Source organism: Antechinus flavipes, chromosome 5 (genome assembly GCF_016432865.1).
Source record: "Antechinus flavipes isolate AdamAnt ecotype Samford, QLD, Australia chromosome 5, AdamAnt_v2, whole genome shotgun sequence".
Lineage (NCBI taxonomy): Eukaryota > Metazoa > Chordata > Mammalia > Dasyuromorphia > Dasyuridae > Antechinus > Antechinus flavipes.
Window position 1 is genome coordinate 199,017,062 of NC_067402.1, and position 23,651 is coordinate 199,040,712.

Consider the following 23,651-nt stretch of genomic DNA (forward strand, 5'->3'; position numbering starts at 1 on the left):
TATTTGTACATATGCATTTATATAGATCTATACAACTGATCCAAACCATCACATTATATTGTGGAAGACAATTTGAAATTCCAACTCAATCATTTTAGAAAATATACACATGAAATTCTGAATATTTTGGCTCAGATTGGTTCAAATAACTTTAGTTTGGCTCAGAAAGAGGCATGAATGTTTAATTTTAGGATTCAGCAAATGAATCCAGTTCATTGTGGCATTTGCTTCACAGTTGAATCAAAAAAAAAAAAAAAAAAAAACAAGCAGGAGATAGATACACACACAATCCTTCTGCCATTTTGTCAACAAAAGAGAAAATTTAGTCTGGATGAAGGATTCAGACTTACATGTATCTCAAAAGTCTGTTGAGAGAAAAATGTTTCATAAACCCTGAAAAGTTCTAACTCAAATTACTATTAATAGGCATTTCTAAGACTACATTCCTAATCCTGGTGGGTTTTCTTCTTGGGATGATTTTACTGTATCCTCAGCTTTATCTGTTCAATTGCTACCCATTTTTCAAGGCCTACCTCTTCCATGTAATCTTCATTGTCTTTCCTACTCAGAACCTTTGAAGAAATAGAGCAATTTAAACCGTATATATTATCCTCCATAGGACAGGGACTGAACCTGTGATTTCAAAGGTATAGGGAACTCCCTGGTGAAAAAAAAAATTAATCTTCCCATGTAGGTTAGCATTTTTTCTATCTTGGAGAGGTCAACTGAGTTGCCCAGGATCAAATAGCTAACATGTGTCAAGGGTGAGACTTGAACCCAGGTTTTCCTGGTTTTGAAGGCCGGTTTTTCTATCCATTATGCCATGTACTTCAGCATTATATATTATATAACTGCATACATATAATTTTACTAAACTGCAAGCTTCATGAGAGCTTTTTTTTGAGGGGGAAGGAAGTTGTATCTCTTACAGAATATAGTACAATGCTTCATTCAAAGGGGACAGTTGTTACATATACATTGAATGGATGATAGGATGAATGGATTCTGAATTGATCAATTTAGCTAAATGAGTCCAGTTTCATGGCATTCTTTAGAATCTTCCTCACCAAGGCTGAGTACACAAAAGAAAAAAGAAAGCTGGTAGCTTTTACTCTGGAACACAGAACTGTCCAGAGAAGGAGAGAGAGAATTCATAATCTAGTTCCAACTCAACTGGAGTGGGATCTTGTACAAATGATTTACCTGTCTCATGAGTTGCTTCACCTATAAAAATTAAGTTAATATTACCAAAGTTTTACTTTGTAGGATTATTGTGGAATTCCAACAAGATATTATATATAAATATGCTTTGAAAAGTATATTGTATCATACAATTATGAGTATTGTTGCTGTAACTGCTATTATTATTATTATTACCTGATCAAGAATTCTGGTAAGGAATTATGTAAGGCCAGGATTATCTGTGAGAAAATATGTGGGGATATAGGACTATGATCCAGTAAGAAAGGACTCTGGGGCTCTGGAGATAAATTGTAAATGGGGTAATCAGACATTCTGGGTCAAGAAAATTAAGGGTTATGCTTTTGCAGGGAAGGCTAATAATAAGAATAAAAAATCTATTTTATGAGACTCTTCTCAGTCAAGAAAATCAGGGGCTATATATCTTTGTAGATGGTAGCAAAAAAAGGGGAGGGGAAGTACTCATATTCTAGGATGACAGCTATTATGGGAAGGGGTCTTTATCAAAGCAGACGCTAAATGAAGCAATGGTGATAATTCATTACTATAAAGAAACAAGTTTAATCACCCAAAATAATCATTGAAGGAGAGCAAGAACAGACTATAAAGCCTGCTGCACAGATATGTGCACGGGCAAGCGTGCACTCACACATTCACACACCCTTCTATGGGAAATTAGGTCATAGCATATCTGGGAAGGAAAATGTTACAAAAGTCTTTCCCCTGAGTTCACCAACAACCTCCTCCCAAATAATGAAGCTTTGCTGTAACATCTAGATAAAGAACCTCTTACTAGACAGGATAATGAAAATTTATTTTCATTTCGGTATTAATAATTTTAAAAAATCAGTGCAAGGTCCTCTGGATACCATTCAAAATATACTATGTAATGTTAGTGACACTTTATAGACACATGCAACAGCATATTTCAATGAGGGCAAAAGTCCTTTAAAACGATTACTTTTCTCTTCCCTTCCTCCTTTTGTAGAGACATCTAATCCCATTTAATTTGCAGTGAAAATGAGGCACAGAGGTGAAGGGACCAGTCATGACAATGTACAGTCACTCTGTATCAGAGTCAGAAATCCTAACTTTTCCACCAAGGTGCTGCCTAACCTATTTTCCTATGGAAAGGACTAAAAGCAAAGTCTCTCTCTTGTGGCCAAAATCATCATTATTTCTGAAGGGTCCGTTTGGAGAGGCTTTGGGTAAGCGGACCCTGAGAATTCCGTATGATGTGCTGATTATCTTGCATGGACTTCCCAGCAATCAATATTCATTAATCCCTCAACATATTTCCTCCCATCTCTTAGCCACACCTTTTATCCTTCCCACCTGCCATTCCTCCTATACATGATCCCAGCCCTCCTCGCAGAAAGCCAGCTGTACTGCCGCATGTACATCGTCCACCACGTGGGAGGCTTCTAAGAGGCTGGAGTCAAAGACGAAGTCCCGGTGGCCGTGGAATGCGGTCTCTGTTTGTGTCTGGGAAGGATCGTATACCCCACTCCGTACGAGGATGGACAGGCATCTCTCTGCCCGTGGCGGTCCCTGCTTTTTCTCGATCACGGCATAGCGTTCCTGTATTTCACTCTTCCCGTGGTTCTGCAGGTAGCGGTTGTACAGGTTGGCGCCATAGACATCAGTCACTGGATTATCACTGGGCAAAGGCAGCCAGAACAAGAGAGCAAATCAGTTTAAGTTGAGGAGCCAAAAGACAGAACTTTGGAAAGGAATGGGGAGAACTGGGGAGCCTCTAAGTGTGTATAGGGGGAGAGACGAAGGGTGGCAGAGGGCAGACAGTACAAGACTAAGGTCAGAGGCTGAGAGGAGGAGATTACCCAATAGCATAGAGTCTACGGATGGGGGCCTCCCAGCCCCTTCTCTCTGCCTGCTTCCTGATCAGGGACTCCGCATACTGGTAGGTAGTGATGTTGGGTTTGCCTGCCAGGGCTTCATATTTCAATTCCCTGCCCGTTATTTTTTGATAGATGCTCTCCAGACAGAGAAGAAAGGTTCCATGGCCAAACCTGACAAGAAGACAATTAATTAATTAAGACTAATCCCAACTCTTTCCAGAAAAAAAAAGGTTATAAAACATTTTTAAATCCAAAAAATAAAAGTTGTATTCTAACATAAAGTTACATAAAAAGATGTATTTTAACTTGATAAAATATATAGAAAATGCACGACTATGACAAAGATCTTAGAATTTCAGAATAAAACTCATACCTTGCTGTAACTGACCCACAGCCCATATAACCAAAGATTATCCTAATTTCAAGCAAATAACCAGCCTCTTGAGTGCCAGATTCTAAAGCACTTAGAAAATGCCTGACTCACAGTCATTAAACCAAAACTGTCAGAGCACTGATCCCACTCTAAAGGCTATTTGGCTGAAAGAAGTAGGGTAATTTAACCACTTACTGAAAACTATTGTCAGGACAGGTAGAATATAAAAGCCACAAACTCCCTATCTAGCAATTACAGAGAAAGGGACAAGAAGCAGGGGAAATCCAGCCAAGAATTACATTTCTGCTGCTAAGCAAACCTGTTTCATTTGAGAAGAGAATCTGGTGATTTCTATATAACACTGTGAATACTGTGGAGGTCTGGCCTCCAACCTGACCTTACAATTTCCTATGACACCAAGACTTTCACTTGATGACTCTAGGCTGTTTCTATCATTTCCAGAGTCAGCAGACTCTTCTTCTGGGTTCTTCCCATCTTTCCTCTTAGATAAAATAAACCTACAATGAGGAAATATCTGTGCTGTGGAAATCCACCTGGCAAATCAGATAAAGAGCTGGTGTCAAAGTCAAAGTCAAAGGTCAAAAACCTGGGTTCTAGTCCTGTCTCTAACATATACTCATCATGTAATCTGAGCAAATCACTTACTGCCTCCATGGCCCAGTCAATTCTCCAAGACAAGGTAACAATCTGCAATAATGGAAGAAATCTAACCTGGAAGTTCCCGATATCAATGAGATCACATAAGTCTAATCCCTATCCCTTATCCTTACAATAATTACTATAAGATACTAATACTCTGTGACCCTCAAATTGAATTATACATAATATTTGGGGAAAGTTAAAGGAAGGGAAATTGTTTGAATTTGTGGTGTTTACATTCTTCAGATCCCTCTGTGTGTTCACAAGCTATCAATCTCCTCTATAATTTCCTTTAAGGCAAAGACTGTGTTACTTTCTTTCTATCCTCCCTGCATCTAACACAGCATCTTGACCATTAAGTATTTGCTAAATGACTGACTTATTTAAACGGAAATGTGAAACCAACTCCAAGGTTTCCAGAAAGGGAGAAAAACAGAAGCCCTTCCTAGTTGGGAGCTAAATTCTCATAGTATAGAATAAAACCTAGAAGACAGTGGCTATAGATGATTAGGACACGGCCAGAGGCCAAGATCAAGGCTCCAAGGTTAAAGGCCACAATTCTTCACCTGGGCATCTTAGCTTCAGCCATCCAAAGGAGATCCATGTTGCTGGTCAATACAGGAAGATGAGGGTAGGGGGCTATTGCTAGTCCTGTACCAGGGTTGCCATCGCTGAGAAGGACATCTATGATAAGTTGGAGACTTGTTTCCCAGCGGACTGGCTCTCCAAGGAGAAGTACCCCTTTAAACAACAACAACAACAACAACAAAAAAAAAAAAAAAAAAAACACATAAAGGAAAGGGTTTTGCAAGACATTTACTATATACTCTCTGCAATGGGTTGGAATAAGGCCCTCATGAAGGCTGACTCAATGCCATTCAAATGAAAGATTCCTTAGCTCCAGTTAAGTTATGGTGCCTTTGGCACAGCAATCTCAATGAACCTTGTAGAAAGCCATTTAGTCATTTACTTGAGCTGATTTAAATCCCAGAGTTAAAAAGGGAATTTCTTTTTTGCAGTTGTGCCACTATGGAAGAAATAAGCCCTGGTTTTGCACCTATCTGCCCCATTCCTACCACTTTCCCTCATGTTAAGAGGAAAGCAACATAGTGTCACTAAAAGAATACTTGACTAAAAATCAGGAGACCAAGATTCTGTTCTTGGTTCTGCCACTGGAAATCAGTATATAGTTGAAATCACTCTGAGCCTATTTCTTTTTTTGGAAAATGAAGGCCCTGGGTTATTTGACCTCTAAACTCAAGAGTCTAACTGCTTTGGAAAAGTTAGATCTTCCCTGGAGTGAGGAAAGAGACACATTAATCCCCCTAAGCTAGTTTACAAAATTGAGAGTGTGAGGCAGAGAGATCAAACCAACTCAGAGGACTTCACTTACCTTCTATGGGGGGGAAGTCAGTCACCAAAGGAGGCTGTCAAAAGATAAAGAACAGAAGTTGTCAATGGGACTGAGTCATACTGAAACTTCACACCCAATTCAAATTGCAGGTTTGAGAAGGGAGCATCTCAGCCCAACCAAAAACAACAGAAGAAAAAACAAAGCTGTTACATGGGATAGGCTTGAGAAATAGGACTATATAAATAAGAGTCAGGGCTATTTTTTAAAAGCAAAGGACCCTTGAAGCATATGAAATAATTTCTCTTTAACAAACAAAGAATTGTGGGAAATGGGTCTGTCTTGGAGCAAGATACTTGGGAAGGGAGTTGAAGGTGTGGGTTGGCTGACACTGGAAAAATCTACTATGGGAATCCATAGATACTTATTTTAATAAGCTAGACTAAGTTTTCTTATGCAACATGACAAATATGGAAATGTTTAAAGATATTTACATGTATAACTTATATCAAATTGCTTACTGTCTTGAGGAGAAAGAAAATAAAAGAGAGAGAGAGGGAAAAAAATTTTAGAACACAAAGTTTTACAAAAACAAATGTTGAAAATTATCTTTACATGTATTTTGAAAAATGAAATACTATTGGGGAAAAAAAATCTAATAAATAAATAAATAAGAAAAAAGAATAGGCTAGACCACTATTTGTTTTGGAAAGTGTAGCAGGCAGATTCTGGTAATTAAAGATATTTGGGGACATCTTTCCCATTTTAGTGGTCTAAAAGTTGACTAGATAATATCATAAAAATATTAGTTTCTGGAAGGGAGGAAAGGAGACTTAGCCCTGGTATGGATTTCGGAGTGACTGAAACAGTGTTGGATATAATAAAAAATAAAACTATTTGAAGAGTTCTAGGAAATATGAGGAGTCACAAAGCACTTACATTATTGTAATTCTAAGGATACCTATCAAAAATCCTAATGGGAGAGGTCATAAGATGAGAAAGACAGATTGAAGTCACTGGTGGAAGGAAAGTGAAAGGAGAAAACAATGGAATATTAGATTCTAGAGGACAGATTCCAACTGAATGATATCCCCAATACCATAGTCTTTGGCCGTCGTTCAAGATCAACCATGTCAAGTACAGGAAATGTTTTTCTCAATTCATCAACAGTAATCACATTCTGGAAACCCAAGCTGTACCATGAAATTAAGGAAGAAAGTAAGATACATATATTGTGTTGCCACCTCATCAGGAAGGCTATGTTCAAGTCAGAACAAGAGAAATAATTATTTTACTTATTGTAGCTCCTCATCAAATTATTAACAATGCAGTACTAAGCAAGATGAATGAGCAAAAATCTTTGGTCATTAAACTATATTAGTTCTATTATTTACGTCATTAGAGGGAAAAAGAGCAAATAATTTACAGCAGTATTTTTTGAGGGGAGACAGAGGGAATCTGGATGAGATTTTATCAGTAGAAGGATGTCTGTGTGTAGAAAGATACTCTATCCCATCAACAATTCTTAAAATCTGAAGAGAGAGGCTTAGGGCACCAAAGATTAATAGACTTCCCAGTGATTAAACAACAAGTTTATGTCAGAAGCATACCTTGAACCTAGGCCTTCCTGACTCCATGCCCGGCCTATATCTATATTCTCTCTTAAAATAATGGATCTCTAATTAGGTTTGTCTTTAGAATATCTTAGTAACACCAACTAGGAAGTCCCAACTAGGAAGCTTGGGCAGCAGGGGAAGAAAGCCTTAAGTTATAAAAAACTATTACAATGTATATAATTGATAGCTGAATAATAGTGCTAAAGGAAACACTGTTTATCACTAAATACTATTTGTGAAATACATCAATCATAAGGATCCTTTTTTCCACAACAGCCTAAGAGTTTAAAAAAAGAAAAACTCTTACCAAAAAATGAATCAAAGAAACTGCTCAGAGACTATGTATCAGTGGGATTCTTGCTACTTTCCATTGAGGCTACCTAGAAAATATTAAGATTTGGTAAGGAATGAGGGCAGAGGGGAGAAATCTCCTCACATACAAGTGACCTTAATTGGCTGCAAGCAGCAGGATGTGGAGACTAGGTCATGATGTGGGAGAAAGAACAATGGACCAGGAATCAGAAAGAACAATGGACCAGGAATCAGAACCTGGAGTGGTCTGAAGTAGGTCTGAAGCTTCAATTCAATTCAATAAATTTTTATTAAATACCCACTATATGACAAGGCTATTGTGTTAGGCTCTGAGTAGAAAAATACAATGAATTTATAACTTCCTAGGAAAGAAAAAGTACAGAAAAATAAATTAATATAAAATAAAGAGAAAGGAATGGGTCCTGGACCTGTGATTTCACAAATACAAAGAACTTCCCAGTGGAAAAGCTCTAACAATACAGGGTAGAACCTTCTCTGAAATTCATTGAGAGTAGCCTAGAACATGTAGTGGCTAGCTGATCTGGCCAGGATGTGTGAGCAGCAGGCTCTGAAGCCAGACTTTCCTATTCACACTAGCTTTCATACTATAAAATATATAGGAAATAAACACAAGGTCATGGTAGGGGTGGAAATTGGGAGAGGGACACAACTTAAGAGGCTTGGGAAAGGGCTTGCATAAGAGGTGAAGAATGAACTGAGTCTACGACCTAGGGATTCAAGACAAGAAAGGAGAGTGTTCCAGACGTGGGGATAGCCTATGTGAAGGAGGCAGAAAATCATGGGGAAAAAAACCATAGGTTAAGCTAGTTTGACTAGAATGTTCAGTGCATGAGGGGCAATAGGAAAAAGGGAGCGGGACTAGACCTGGGATTCATTTGTATAGGGGATTCCCAAGTGAGGAAATTCCCTCCCCTTGTGCAGGTCAGCATCTTCTCTGGAATAGTCTGGGGGAATTACATCAGAAATGGAAAAAAAAATGAGGGGAAAAAAAAACCCACTTGTTTTTTTTTTTCCCCTCATTTTTTTTTTCCATTTCTGATCTGATTTTTCTTGTGCCACATGATAAATGTGGAAATATGTTTAGAAGACTTTCACATGTTTAACTTATACTGGATTACTTGCTATCTAGAGGAGGGGAATGGAGGGAGAGAGGGAGAAAAATGTGGAACACAAGGTTTTGCAAGGGTAAATACTGAAAACTATCTTTGCATATATTTTGAAAATAAAAAGCTTTTTTTAAAAAAAGGGTCAAAGGAAAGGGACCTGTATGTGCCAAAATGTTTGTGGCAGCCCTATTTGTAGTGGCTAGAAGCTGGAAAATGAAAGGATGTCCATCAATTGGAGAATGGTTGAGTAAATTGTGGTATATGAACGTTATGGAATATTATTGTTCTGTAAGGAACGACCAGCAGGATGAATACAGAGAGGACTGGCGAGACTTACATGAACTGATGCTGAGTGAAATGAGCAGAACCAGGAGATCATTATATACCTCAACAACAATACTGTTTGAGGATGTAGTCTGATGGAAGTGGACCTCTTTGATAAAGAGAGCCTTAATTGATCAAAGATGGACAGAAGCAGCTACACCCAGAGAAAGAACACTGGAAATGAATATAAACTGCTTGCATTTATGTTTTTCCTCCCTGGTTATTTATACCTTCTGAATTCAATTCTCCTTGTGCAACAAGAAAACTGTTTGGTTCTGCACACATATATTGTATCTAGGATATACTGCAACCCATTCAACATGTAAAGGACTCTTGCCATCTGGGGGAAGGGGTGGAGGGAGGGAGGGGAAAAATCGGAACAGAAGTGAATGCAAGGGATAATGCTGTAAAAAATTACCCTGGCATGCGTTCTATCAATAAAAAATTATTAAAAAATTTAAAAAAAAAAGGGTCAGAGAATGTGGGTTCAAATTTTTTTTAACTATTTGTTTTGCAAATGTCACCTTCCCTTTATAAACCTCTATTGCTTTATTTGTAAAATGGAGATAACGGACTAGATGGTCTCCAATATCTCTTACCAGTCTAAATACCATGATTCTAAATGTGCCAAATGAGTGGAACAGCCATGAAGTATTACTGATACTTGAAGGTGAAAAATAACAACATGGGTTCAGGGAGCCAGAGAAGGCTTTATAAACAGAATGGACTAGGACTTGATGGACGAATAAGACTCAGCTAAATTGAAAGGAGCCCAAGGGAAGGAAAAGAGGATGAAGGGACTGCCAGGCTGTGTGTATGAAGATCAAAGAGCAGGAACTTCGCAGAAGGCTTTAAGACAATGGGTCCCACCTGCCACCTCCCCACTCATTTCTTCCATAAAGGGCTCCTATCAGAGCTTCACACAGCTCTGGTGCTGCCAAAATAATGATGCTGCTACACAAACAATGGAAGCGCCGAGTGGTCACAGAAACAAAAGCCTCGTGAAGCTCCTGAGCCCACAGCTGGACTTCATCCAAATGCTATTCCGTCACATACTATTCATTCTCTTCTTTGCCTCTCCTATTCTACTTCATGCTGGCCCATGGCCCATGATCTTATCCCCTTAACTACCATTCCCCATTAGCAATTCTTCCTCTTTTCCAATCCCAATCTTAGGAAGAAAGCAGAGCTCAACCGAAACTACATGGGCAAAATGAAGGAAAGATGTCATGTTAGGACTTCCCATCTTAAAGTATATGAATCTTGGTAAATGTCAGTAGGAACATGAGGATAAAGAAATAGGTCATGAGGAACATGAGAAACCAGGAGGAAGAAGAACCATGGAATCTCAAGTTAAAGGGGCCTCAAAAGCCATTAAGAATAATTCAGACCTAAATAGGAATCCATTCAAAAGATTTTCAAACAAGATATTATCCAGACTCCATTTGGAAACCTTTAGAGCTCAAGATTTACTTTTAAGTAGTTCTGTTTAACAGGTTTTTGGTTTTTTTTTTTTAATCAAGTCAAAATCTGGCCTTGCATCTTCAATCCTACCCCCTACTTCTCCTAGTCCTATCCCCTAAGAGGGAGCCAATTGGAATAAATATTTGAAGACAACTATCAAATCTACATAATGTTTGAAATAAGTGGATTTAACTTTCTGTTGATATAAATCTTTTAAGTGGTTTTTGTGACTATATCTATGAAAATGTCTCTTTCCAAAGTCATCAGTGATTTCTTAATCATTAAATTCAATGACATCTTCTCAGTCCTCTTCCTTTATTTCTCTGGAGAAATCTGACACTATTAAATACTGCATACTAATAAGTTTAACTTTTATCATATACTCATCTATATAAATTTCAAACAATTTTACAAGGTGTGTTTTGGTCTTCCAATTGACAGTTATGTAAGGACAGCATTTCATTTATTCTTTCTCACAGAATCAACAGACTCTTGAGGCCAGGACAGCTCACAGAGAAAAGCTAGAAAATTTATCAAGGGCAGAGAGGCCCTCCCACACCCAGGTCAACTTTTTCTTCCTGATATCTTCCCCATCACTGTTTTGTGGCTAAGACTACATTCCAATGATCCACTGATTCCAATCTCCAACAAGATATCTTCATTTAACTTTTGCACAAAGACTCTAATACTATTTCCAATCCCGAAGAATACAAAAGGATACTTCCGGGCATGGTCCACCACAGGTCCCTGCCCTGATACCAGCATTCGCTTGTTATGGAACTTCGAGAAGAATTTCAAGGGGCTGTTAGAAATTATTACTTGTTCTGGTTCAACCTGTAAAGAGACAGAATTGGGGAGAAGAGTAAATATGATGAGAGAGGATAAATATGGAGGGCAAGGGAGCTATAGATATAGTCTTTTAAGCTTTGTCTCCTCTGATGCCTTTAAAAAAAAAGAAACAATAAACTAGCCCAACAAAAGCCCAACTTGGCACCTGATACCCTATTGAAGCCATTTGCAGAGTGGAGACAAAAGTTTTCCAGTTCATTTCTTGCACAAAACAAAAGAATTAGGAAGTCAAATTCAGGTTAATACTCTTTTACTGAAACTATCCCTCTGCCTGAAAGACACAGAGATTTCTTAATAACCCCATTTCAAAATCCCAGCTATATGTGTGTACTTCATTTTCATGAAAATTCACCTCTTCCTCCCCCCAGTTCCCACTGGGAGATCAGTTTTTTAATGCAAAGTTTCACAAAAGCTTCATCTTAAGAGAGCCCTTAAGAACTTATGTGGGAGACAACTAGATGGCACAGTGGATAGAGTACCTGTCCTGAAATCAGGAGAACCAGAATTCAAATCTGGCCTCAAACACTTAACATTCACTAGCTGTGTGAACCTGGACAAGTCATTCAATCCCAATTGTCTTATTCTCCTCCTTCCCCCCCAAAAAAGGGACTTATATGCTATAACTATAAAGTAATAGGACCCAGTTTCAATATAACATTAAAAAAAGAACATACATGGAAAGCTGGAACAAAATGATGGATTTTGAATTGAGAGATAGATACCTTAGAGATCATCTAATATGATCTTCTCTTCTCGCAAATGAAGAAACAGAAAGTCAGAGAAATTAAGTGAATTTGTCCAAAGACATAAACACAGAGAGAGCTAATTATTGCCAAAAGTATATAATAAGTATTATTACTCCCATTTGACAGATAAGGAAACTGAGGCACCAAATTTTTTAAGTGATTTATTTATGGTCAGCTAGTATTAAAAAAGAAAAAATGGCAGAGCCAGGACCCAAGTGTTCTAAGTGTAGTTTTTTACCTACTGCATTATCTTCATACATCATTCTCAAGTGACAGGGCAGACCTTTAAAGAGTTCATGGCAACCAAAAAAATATAACAACATAGTTCTAATCTACTAGATTTTAAATTACTGAAACTAAAATTTATATAAGATTCTCTTAGCAACAACTCCTTTTCTGAGTTTTATTCTACTCCTTTTACAGTAATTACATAGTTTGAATATTTTCCTTTCTAATCCTCCCATCCTTAGGCCTGCTCTCATATTTGGAGACTTCAATATACATGTTGATATCTGTTGAACCAGGTTCTCCAATCTTAAATCCAATCCATTACATTCTATTGCTTCTGCAATTAGGTCAGTGTTATCATTCAAAGCAGTCATATTGATTCTATAAGTCTTTTTGAAATGTCATTTAGGATCATTTCCCAAGCTACACAAAGAACATGAGTCTTTAAAAATGAAAGAGGAGAGAGAGACAGAGACAGACAGAAAAACAGAGAGAGAGAGAGAGAGAGAGAAACAAGAAAGAGAAAGAAACAAAGAAATAAAGAAAGAGAAAAACAAAATGGTGGATAGAGCATTGGACTTGCATTCAAAAGGGCTAGGTAGGAATGGCTGATTTGCTACTTACTTCCCATATGAAGCTCAGCAAGTCACAAACTCTCTGAGGCTCAATTTCTTCATCCATAAAATAGAGGACCAGTTGGCCTCTAAGATCCCTGCCAGATTGAAAGCCTATGATCCTATTAATTTTACACCAGAATTCACCAGAATTGATTCCTAATGACTTTTAACTATTTCTAAAAATCAAATTCAATCTCAAATGATTTGTCACTGCTGAGTATATTCAGAAGAAAGTGCTGCAGCTTCTAAAGGCTACTCAAGAACATCCACAAATGTTCTCAACAGAACTAACACTGAAACATAAGCACAACTTTGTAAGGTGATTAAAGAAACACTTAAAAAACTTAGACATTCTGATACATTTTCCAACAAAATAGTCTTTTGGAACTTTGTAATTTGTCCTAGAAATCTGAACATACACAGAAAGACTGGTCTCTGAGGACTTCATTCTTCTACGATTCTGCTCCTTACCTGAAAATCCAGGAAGTTCGACAGCTCCTGAGCTTTCACATGTGGTGCACAATTTCCAGCATTAGTGACAAAAACGATTGGCATTCGGAGAAGCCCTTCCGAGTCAACCAGTTTTCGGACAGCTTCCAAGGCAGCAGGGATCACCTCATGGCCACGGACAAACACCCCATCAATATCAAAGAGGAATCCAAAGGTTGGAGGGGTCTGCACAGAGAGGGCAGGAAAGGGGAATTACCACTGCATCAAGAGGATAAGGGGAGAAAGGAAAAGGAAATTCAAGTTATAAGAGAAAGAGGCTCAACAGATTAACAATACCTTATATTTCTATAGTGCTTTATGGTAAAATACTATCCTCACAACAAATATATAAGGCATATAATAAGTATTATTATTCCCATCTGATAAAGAAACTGAGGCACCAATTTTTAAGTAATTTATTTATGGTCAGCTAGTATTAAAAAAGAAAAAATGTCAGAGCCAGAGTCCAGGTGTTCTAAGTGTAATTTTTTAAACTACTGCATCATGCTCAGACATGACCTTCAACTTACAGGACAGACCCTTTAAGAGTTTATGGCAATGGTGGCAATCAAATATAACAACATACATAGTTCTACTCTACTAGATTTTAAGTTAATGAAACATAAATTGAAATTTATATAAGATTCTCTTAGCAATAACTCCTTTTCTTAGTTTTATTCTATCCCTTTTATATTACATAATCTGAACACTTTCCTTTCTTGGTCTTCCCACCCTTACTCCTGCTCTCATATTTGAAGATTTCAATATACATGTTGGTATCTGTCCCTAAAAAAATCCTATTCTCTTAATTCTACAAACTCTTTATGACCACTTTCTTTTCTTTATCTTAGATATCCAGAAAGATAGTTACCTTAAATCTCAATATCATCTGAAACTATTCTACTTGACCCCTGAAATTCCCTTGTTTGATCATAATTTCTTATCTTTCTCTTTCCCAAATCATTCTCATCATGACCTCCATTCAAAACATGTGCTAGTTAATAAATGTTTAATAATTGGCTCTTCATAAGGAATAAAAAAAGAATAAATTATATATTTTCAAGTATAGTCCGCATCATTAACATTTTCTCTATAACTTTTAAAGTCTAGAAAACCAACAAAATGATAAATCAAGCCTTGAATTGTAGAATTTGTGGATTTTTGAGGTATAAATATCCATGCTGAAAATTTAACAACTAGCACTCAGGACTATGAACTGGCTCCAGCACACACCTATCCCAATCCTTTCCTTGACCTGGTCTTATTTTCCCTCACAAAAGATTTAACAAATACCCAGCTCAATTGTTCTCCCCTTAATGCCCTGCTCCTTTGTTCTACAGCTATTCTCAATTTTTAGATCTTCAGTACTGATCAACCCTTTCCCCCTAAGCTTTTTCTTCTCCCACACCAAACCTACTGAATATTAAAAAAAAAAAAAAATTACACAAACTCACAAAATCATTCTATTCCAAATTCACCTTGTTAATACATCCAGACCTTCACCACTGTGAAGCAAACTTTTTATTTCTGTATGTCTTTTTTTTTTAATCAAGTAGCTGTACTACTGGGCTTATACCCCAAAGAGATACTAAAGAAGGGAAAGGGATCTGTATGTGCCAAAATGTTTGTGGCAGCCCTATTTGTAGTGTCCAGAAACTGGAAAATGAATGGATGCCCATCAATTGGAGAATGGCTGGGTAAATTGTGGTACACGAACGTTATGGAATATTATTGTTCTGTAAGAAATGACCAGCAGGATGAATACAGAGAGGCTTGGAGAGACTTACATGAACTGATGCTAAGTTAAATGAGCAGAACCAGGAGATCATTATATACTTCAATAATGATACTGTATGAGGATGTATTGTGATGGAAGTGGATTTCTTCAACAAAGAGAAGATCTAATTCAGTTCCAATTGATCAATGATGGACAGAAGTAACTACACCCAAAGAAAGAACACTGGAAAATGAATGCAAACTGTTTGCATTTTTGTTTTTCTTCCCGAGTTATTTTTGCCTTCTGAATCCAATTCTTCCTGTGCAACAAAAGAACTGTTTGTTCTGCACACATATATTGTATCTAGGATACACTGTGACATATTTAACATGTATAGGACTGCTTCCCATCTAGGGGAGGGGGTGGAGGAAAGGAGGGGAAAAGGCAGAACAGAAGTGAGTACAAGGGATAATGTTGTAAAAAATTGCCCAGGCATGGGTTCTGTCAATAAAAAGTTATAATTATTAAAAAAAAAAAAAATCAAGCAGCTGTGCCAGATATTTTCTTCTCATTTCTATCCCTCTCAATCAATCAATAAGCATTTGTTAAAATGCCTATACCTGCTAAGCGTTAGTTATGAAGACAAAAAAAATTCACAAATCCTAATCTCAAAGAGTTTAAAGTCTATCAAAAAAAGTAAATGTACATAATTATATACACAATAAACACAATAGATATATACATACATACAAACACACATAATACTGTACTATTGTCATCACCTCCTAACCCATATCAAGTGTTTCACTAGTCCAATTCATTCTCTTCATACGTATGCCAAAGTGATTCACCTTAATTACAGTGTTAACTATATAACTGTATAATTACAGATCTAACTATATAACTGTCTCATTTAATAAACTGCAACACAGAATAGTTCTAGAACAATTCTCTGTAGAGTAACGTCAGAGATCTTGTTAGCAATCTGGTAAAGCCCTTCTCAAAATAAAACTTTTAAATGTATAAAAAATACATAAGAATATAAAGGAAACTAATTATATTGAGATAAAGTTATCAAAAAAAATTTTTTAAGTTCACAGATTTCCAGTTTAAGAATTACTGTTCAAGAAAAAGGTACTTCAATAAGGTGGAAAGATCTTTCCATCAGTAGGCAAATGACTTCAGCTTTCTCAGTGAATGAGGTAAGAATTATCTTCACTCACTGAGAAAATTGAAATCATATCTTGTAAATTCCTTCATCTCTCTAACTCCATATCTAAAATTCTTCTGCATCTATCTTCTCCTTTGTCCTAATCATTGAATAAAAGGCAATCTTTTTCCATGAAAAAGCTAACCTTTCTTCCATGAAAAAGCCCCTGACCCTATTTCTTCCCAACTCTTCTAGGAAGTTACATTCATTTCTTCTCTCCTCTTGTCTGCTGATCCTTTGTAATTACAAATACACTCAATTGTCTCCCTATCATTAAAAACTTTTCACCAATCCCAATCCACTCAAACATTTATTCTAGCTCTGCCTCTGTTTTACTGCCAAATTTCTAAAAAGTCATCTAAATCTAAATTCTGTTTTCTTTCCTCAGTCCTCAATTTTTCTTGATCTCTCTGCAAGTATTTATAATGAAGACCACTCTTCCTCTTACATGCTCTATCATATTTCTCTCAATTTTTGTTCTTGCCTTTCTAACCATTCTTTTGTAGCCAACTGTTTTATTATGCATTATTATTGCTATATAAAGGAAAACTTATATACCTAGCTTTCATCTCTCTTCTGAACTCAAATCTAGCAATACTGAATATCTTCTAGACATCTTTACTTGAATGACTCAAAAGCACCATAAATGCAACACTTCCAAAACAGAACTCATCATCTTCCTCTCTAGACCTACTTCTTCAAACTTCCACATATCTTTTAAGAATATTATCAGGCACAGCTAGATGGTGCAATGAATAGAGCACCAGCCCTTAAGTCAGGACCTGAGTTTAAATTCGACCTCAGTCACTTAACATTTACTAACTGTGTGACCCTAGGCAACTTAAATCCAATTATCTCACCATATATATACACACACACAAATCCTAATTCGGGCTCTCATTTCTTACTTAGACTATTATAACAGCTTCTTCATTGGTCTCCCTGCACCAATCCTATCTTCACACAGTTGCCAAATGAATCTTCCTAAAAATACAAAACCTGCTCCAAAATCTTCAGTGAATACTACCTTAAAAGTTTAAACCCTTCTGCCTTGCCTTTTTAATGCTCTCTACAATCTAGTTCCAATGACATTTTCAGCCTTATTTAATTCCTCTTTCATGTATTCAAACCAAAATGTCTTACTAGTCACTCTCTGAAAGCAGAATTTTCTCTCATCTCTCATCTCCATGTTTTTCTAGTTTGTTCCTCCTATATGAAATTCTCTTCCTTCTTGGAATCCCTTTTGCCCTGGAGAGCAGTGCCAAAGAGACATCAAACTCCAGAAATGATCAAACAGACTCTTTCTCAAGAGTTCACTAATTTGGTGATGTCCTTTGTGAACCTGGCTTTGAAAATTATAGGAAAAGGAAACCAGAAGATGCACTGACATACTAGGAGTTTTTTTTTTCTTTCTTTCTTTCTTTTTGGCAAATCAGTAGCAAATCATTTTAATCTTAAAGATTTGCTTTGTAGAACAATTTGATATCTGCCATAGATTCCCTTTCTTCTCAGTTTTTTCATGATTACCTTTGAGATTGTTGACTATTGTTCTTCTATGTGAATAATATAATTTTATTTTTCTAAGTCTATAAAATATTCTTTTTGGTTTAATCCAAATATTCTTTTGGGATTTGGTACAACAATGAGTAAATTAATTTAGATGTACTGTCATTATGATTATATTGGCTCAATCTATGCATATATAATTTTTCTATAATTATTTGAGCTTAATTTCTGCAAAGATTTTTACAGTTAGATTCATATTTGGGTGATTCTTGGTAGGTACACTTCCAAATATTTTAAAGCTTCTGTAGTTATTTTGAATAAAGGTCTGTTTCTAACTACTTATGCTGAGTTTCATTGGTCATTTATACAAATATTGATATTTTATATAGATTTATCTTATATTCTACAAATCTGCTGAAATTAATCATTATTTCAAACAATTTAAAATTAACTCTAGAGTTCTCTAAGAACAGTATCTTATCAATTGTAGAAAGCGATGATTTTTTTTTCCTCTTTGCCTATATCTATTCTCTCAATTTTTTCTTATCTTATTGCTATAACTGGCAATTTTAGAGACACTGTGCTATGAGCCAGGACACCCTAATTCAAAAGTAAAACAGTCCTTGCATTCAAGAAGCTTACATTCTATTTGAGGATTACTGTGTACATAAATAAGTATATATAGAATATATGCAAATAAGTATAAGGCAAATTGAACAAGGAAAACATTGGAATGTGGAGTAAGTTAAGGAAAGGCTTTATGATCTAGATGATCCTTGAGCAGATTTTTGAAGAAAAACAGGATTTTAAAAGGTTGAAGTATAGAAGGACTGCATGCTCCCCAAGCATGCCAATGCAGCATGGAAACAGGAGATAGGAGTGTCATATATGATGAGGATTGAAAAAGTCCTTTTTGCTGAACTATATACAAGAAGGGGAATCTTGTGTAAAAAGTTGGGAAGATAGGCTCAGTCTGGGATTTAAAGTTCAAACAGAATAGCTTACATTTAATCATAAAAGAAATAGTAATGCATTAGAGCTTACTGAAAACAGGAGTGAAGTGCTCATCTCTATTACTTTTAGGAAAATCACTTTAGGATGAATTGAAAAGAAGACAGACTTGAAGCAGAGACCAATTAAGAGGTTGCTATCCCCAGGGAAGGGCAGTTAGATGATACAGTATACAGAGCACTGAGCCTGGAATCAAGAAGACCCATCTTCATGAGTTCAAATCCAGCCTTAAACACTTACTAGCCACGTGACCGTGTTTAAGTCACTTATCCCTGTTTACCTTAGTTTCCTTACCTGTAAAATGAGCTAGAGAAGGAAATGACAAACCTCTCCAGCATCTTTGCCAAGAAAACCCCACATAGGGTCATGAAGAGTTAGTCACGACTGGAACAACTTAACAACAGTCTAGGCAACATAGAATCAGGTTCAGTTTTGGGCATCATGAAGTTGACAAATCCTTGGGACATGCACTTTGAACTATCCAACAGGCAGCTGGAGTTCTACAATTAGAACTTTGGGGAAAAAATAATAATATGTATATAGGATACACATTTTTAAGTGATTTGCAGATAAATGATAACTGATTAAACCCACAGGAGCTTATGAAAATACAAAGAGATAATAAAACAAGTCTCAAAACACAAACTTGGGGTCAGTTACAAAGTGTGATTAAACAGCAAAGGGGGCTGAAAAATAGGTAGGAGAATGAAAAGAGAACAATGTCATGAAAAAAGAGAAAAGTAAAAGTACCAGAATAGGGTGGTCCAAAATGTGAACAGTTGCATCTAAGTTAAGAAGAATGAGAACTGAGAAAAGACCAACAGTCACTGGTAATACTGAATACAGAAGCTTCATTTGAGAGATAAGGAATGAAGCAGTGCAAAGGATTAAGAAGTGAAAAAAGAGGAAATGGAAGTGACAGACAGAGATAGTTTTGTTCTGTAAGAGACTAGCTGTGGGAGAGAGGAGGACATAGGATTTAATTGATGGTAGGATTTGGTTTGGGTTGGCTTTTTTTTCTTCAGAAAGGAGCACATGTTTACTGTAGGCAACCAGGAAGGAATCAGCACACAGAGAAAGACGAAGAGAAGACTGGAAATTAGAGATTGTGTGCATAAATAAGCGTACACAAAATACATGCAAAATAAAAACAAGACATGGAATAGGAAAGAGAACATATAAAGTATAAAAGCTTTTACACAAATAATACGTGTATAATTATAGGAAAAGACAGTGTGAAGAGAATCTTTGCAGCACTTACCACCTTTGACCCTGGTTTATAAACCTACAATCTCTCAAGCCAACCCACCTTCCCCTCCTTTCCTGCAGCTGAATCTCCACCTTGAGCTGCAGAACAACTCAATGACATCTTGGGGGAGGAGGGCAGCTTAAAGAGTAGCAGGGAGATCAATTTCCCAAATCTTGAACTTCTGGTTCAAAGGAATGTTAAAAATTGAAACAAAAAGTGCAAATAGGGGTAGGGAAGGGAAACCGAAGCAGATAGAAGGAAAGGAAATCCACACGTAAAGCGCCCGGAGCTGGAAGTGGGGAGTGGGGGGTGGGGGTGGGGGATGGGTAACAAGCCGAGGGGTCCAGAAAGTCCCCGAAGGGAAGCAGGAATCTTATTTAGGATTTCATAGGATTTCTCGAGAGTGAGGGGGGTTGGAGAGCGGCGGAACGGAGGAGGGCGTGGCAGGCCAGGCAGAGGAGGCGGAGCTAGCCGCGGATCTTTAAATTCCTGGGGCCAGAGAAGCGGCTCCCACCCCGGTGGGCTTCAAGAACAGCAGTTAAACTAGGCCCACCCGGCGCGAGACCCGGGCTTAAGTAGGCTCCTCCCTCCGCGCCTCCGCGATCTCTGCAGTTTCCACCGCTCCTGGCCCTCAGGAGTTCCAGCGCGCACTCACCTGGGGGAAACCGCCGGTGTAGCTCCTCCCGGAGCTTCCCTGCAGACCCCATGCCCTGCAGAGGGGACGCTGCCGAAGCCAGCGACCCGAAGCGGCTCGGACCGCATTGAAGCAACTGTGCAACCCCATCCAGTAGTGCAAGTTGCTGCCGCCAGCACGTGCCACAAACTGGCCCGCGCTCACTTTCCTCCGGCCTTTCCCCCACTCCTCTTCTCCCTGTTCCTTCTCTCAGCCAATCAGAGGCCTGTTCTCTCCGCTCGGGACCGAGTAGATGTCGCAAAGCATTCCGGGAATAGTAGTCCTTCTATTCCCGTTCTTTTTGTCCTTTGCTTCCCAGGGCTGGAAAGACGCCGAGGTCATTTGTCGGATGAGGCTGAATGATGGGCCCCATTGGACAATAGAGCCACGTGGTCCCTGCCTAAACTAGCCCCAGAATAAAAGGAGTTTCGGTGAAGGACTTGGATGACGGTGTTCGATTTAGAGAGACTTTTGGGGTCATCAATTCCAACCCAGAATAATAATAAATAACTGGTACCATTTATATAGCCCCTTAAGGTTTGCAAGGTACTTTACATATATCATCTTATTTAAACTCCGCAACCACCTTGGGAGGTTAGTATCATCCTACCAAACGTTCATTATTATTCTAGAATACATGTCAGGAAGCTGAGGCTGAGATAAATTATGACAAATCTCAATAAGTGTCTCAAGCCTATCTGACTCAAATCCTCTTCCACTTACTTGCTTTAGCCCCAAGAAAAGCATATCCATAGAGTTGAAGGGACCCCAAAAGGTTGGGAGTTGCTGATTGGTGTTGCGAAGTGTCTCAAAAGAATTTGCAGACTTGAACCCATCTCCAAGTCAAGGGGCAAAGTTTATTGTAATTGTAACGCCAAGGATTTAGCAGAGAAGCTGGAACAAGAATAGAAAATTGTAGGACAAAGAGAGATCAGGTGCTTCATTCACTGATATGATAGTTTTATGGCTTAGAGGTAGAATTGAGGAGTGGTCTTAGAGGTTTGAAGAATGATTGGTTTCTCAGGAACTTTGTTACTGACCAATAGAGTGTTAGCTGATAGCCAGCATTGTTTGTGGAAGTCCAGAACTCCCAAGGCCAGGTGGCCTTAGGGTTAAGACCAGATAGCCTTCTCATTTCCAAAATCCATAGAGAATTGACTCTAATTTATAAGAAATCAAGCCATTCTCCAATTGATAAATGGTCAAAGAATATGAACAGACAATTTTCAGATGAAGAAATTGAAACTATTTCTAGCCATATGAAAAGCTGCTCCAAGTCATTATTAATCAGAGAAATGCAAATCAAGACAACTCTGAGATACCCCTACACACCTGTCAGATTGACTGGATGATAGGAAAAGACAATGCTGAATGTTAGATGGGATGTGGGACACTGATACATTGTTGCTGGAACTGTGAATACATCCAGCCATTCAGGAGAGCGATTTGGAACTATGCTCAAAAAGTTATCAAACTGTGCACACCCTTTGATCCAGCAGTGTTTCTACTGGGCTTATATCCCAAAGAGATCTTAAAGAAGGGAAGGGGACCTGTTTGTGCAAGAATGTTTGAGGCAGCCCTCTTTGTAGTGGCTAGAAACTGGAAATTGAGTGGATGCTCTTCAATTGGAGAATAGCTGAATAAATTGTGGTATATGAATATTATAGAATATTATTGTTCTGTAAGAAATGACTAGCAAGAGGATTTCAGAAAGGCCTGTTAAGACTTACATGAACTGATGCTGCGTGAAATGGGCAGGATCAAGAGATCATTATATACTTCAACAACAATACTATATAATGATCAATTCTGATGGATGTGGCTCTCTTCAACAATGTGATGAACCAGATCAGTTCCATTTGTTCAATAATGAATAGAACCAGCTACACCCAGAACTCTGGGAAATGAGTGTGAACCACTACATAGTATTTCCAATTCCTCTGTTTTTGTCCGCTTGCATTTTTGATTTCCTTCTCAGGTTAATTTTACATTATTCTTCTTGTACAGCAAAATAACTATGGATATGTATACATATCTTGTATTTAACATATACTTTAACATATTTAACATATATTGGTCTACCTGCCATCTGGGGGAGGGGGGGAGGGAAAAAGTTGGAACAGAAGGTTTTGCAAGAGTCAATACTGAAAAATTACCCATGCATATATCTTGTATAAAAAGCTATAATAAAAAAAAAGACCAGGTAGCCTTAAGGTTGCTGACTCATCTCCCCTAGAAGTGCACCCTATAACATAGCAATTAGCAATGTTGGGATTTGAACCCTGGTTTTGTTTGTTTGTTTTGGGTTTGGATTTTTGTTTTTTAATTCCAGATCAAAGGCTCTTTCCATGAAACTGAACTACTGCTTATGTGAGTTTTCAAATCAAATCTCTAGTTCATGCAAATGGTAAATTTTGGTAAATTGCAAATTAAAAGGTGGAAAAACATACAATAAACTTATAATCAATAAACATTTATTAAGTGGATACTGTGTGCTATAGACATTGATACAAAGAGAGGCAAAAGACAATTCCTGAATTCAAAGAGTTCAGTCTAATGGAGAGATAACATGAAAACATGTACAAAAAAAAGCTATAATCAAAATATTAGAAGTAACAGATGATTGTAGAAGGGTGATTGAGAACAGTTTCCTGTAAGTAAGAGTTTAGCTATAGGAGAAAGCATTCTTTTTTAGGAAAAGAGCATTCCAGGCTTGGAAGACAACCAATGAAAATGCCTAAATTTAGGTGAATTGCAATGAAATAAATATTTCTAGATCACAGGATATGTGAAGGGTGGGAAGGGCTGTCTATTCTACGGAAACTTACTTTGTGGAGTCGGGAGATTTCTTTTTGGTGGGGAACTTTTGTTGAAATTGCACAATAGCTACCTTAGTGTATCTTTATTAAATCTTTTGGTAAATTAATGCCAAATTAATTTAGTTATTTGATAAAATCACACATCTTTATTAAATCTGTTGATGAATTAATAGTAAATTATTTTAGTTGTTTTGCAAAAATGACATACTTTTATGCAGCTTTTGGTAAATTAATAGTCAATTAATTGGCAA

General features: G+C 37.4%; 1 protein-coding gene across 2 annotated transcripts; it reads right to left on the reverse strand.

The window, feature by feature from the left end:
- Positions 1-1,741: 1,741 nt before the first annotated feature.
- Positions 1,742-20,754, reverse strand: HDHD5 (haloacid dehalogenase like hydrolase domain containing 5). 2 transcript variants are annotated; one of them, XM_052001639.1, is made up of 8 exons: positions 20,564-20,754; positions 13,198-13,401; positions 11,008-11,120; positions 6,543-6,636; positions 5,486-5,519; positions 4,659-4,833; positions 3,042-3,230; positions 1,742-2,860 (listed from the first exon to the last, which is right to left on the reverse strand). In XM_052001639.1, exons 1-8 carry the CDS (start codon positions 20,690-20,692, stop codon positions 2,548-2,550), a joined length of 1,251 nt encoding a protein of 416 aa, XP_051857599.1. In that variant the 5' UTR covers positions 20,693-20,754; the 3' UTR covers positions 1,742-2,547. The 2 variants fall into 2 exon arrangements, with proteins under 2 accessions (XP_051857599.1, XP_051857600.1); XM_052001640.1 differs by having other exon boundaries at positions 13,198-13,434; positions 20,564-20,659.
- Between the last annotated feature and the right edge of the window lie 2,897 nt (positions 20,755-23,651).

What these genes read in the sequence shown, in the direction of transcription:
- HDHD5 (XM_052001639.1), bottom strand. Translation starts at nt 20,692, where the DNA reads ATGGGGTTGCACAGTTGCTTCAATGCGGTCCGAGCCGCTTCGGGTCGC. An exon ending in ACACCGGCGGTTTCCCCCAG is followed by an intron (nt 13,402 to 20,563) that starts GTGAGTGCGCGC and finishes CTCTCTGTGCAG; the next exon opens with ACCCCTCCAACCTTTGGATT. An exon ending in AACGACGGCCAAAGACTATG is followed by an intron (nt 5,520 to 6,542) that starts GTATTGGGGATA and finishes ATCTTTTGACAG; the next exon opens with CCTCCTTTGGTGACTGACTT.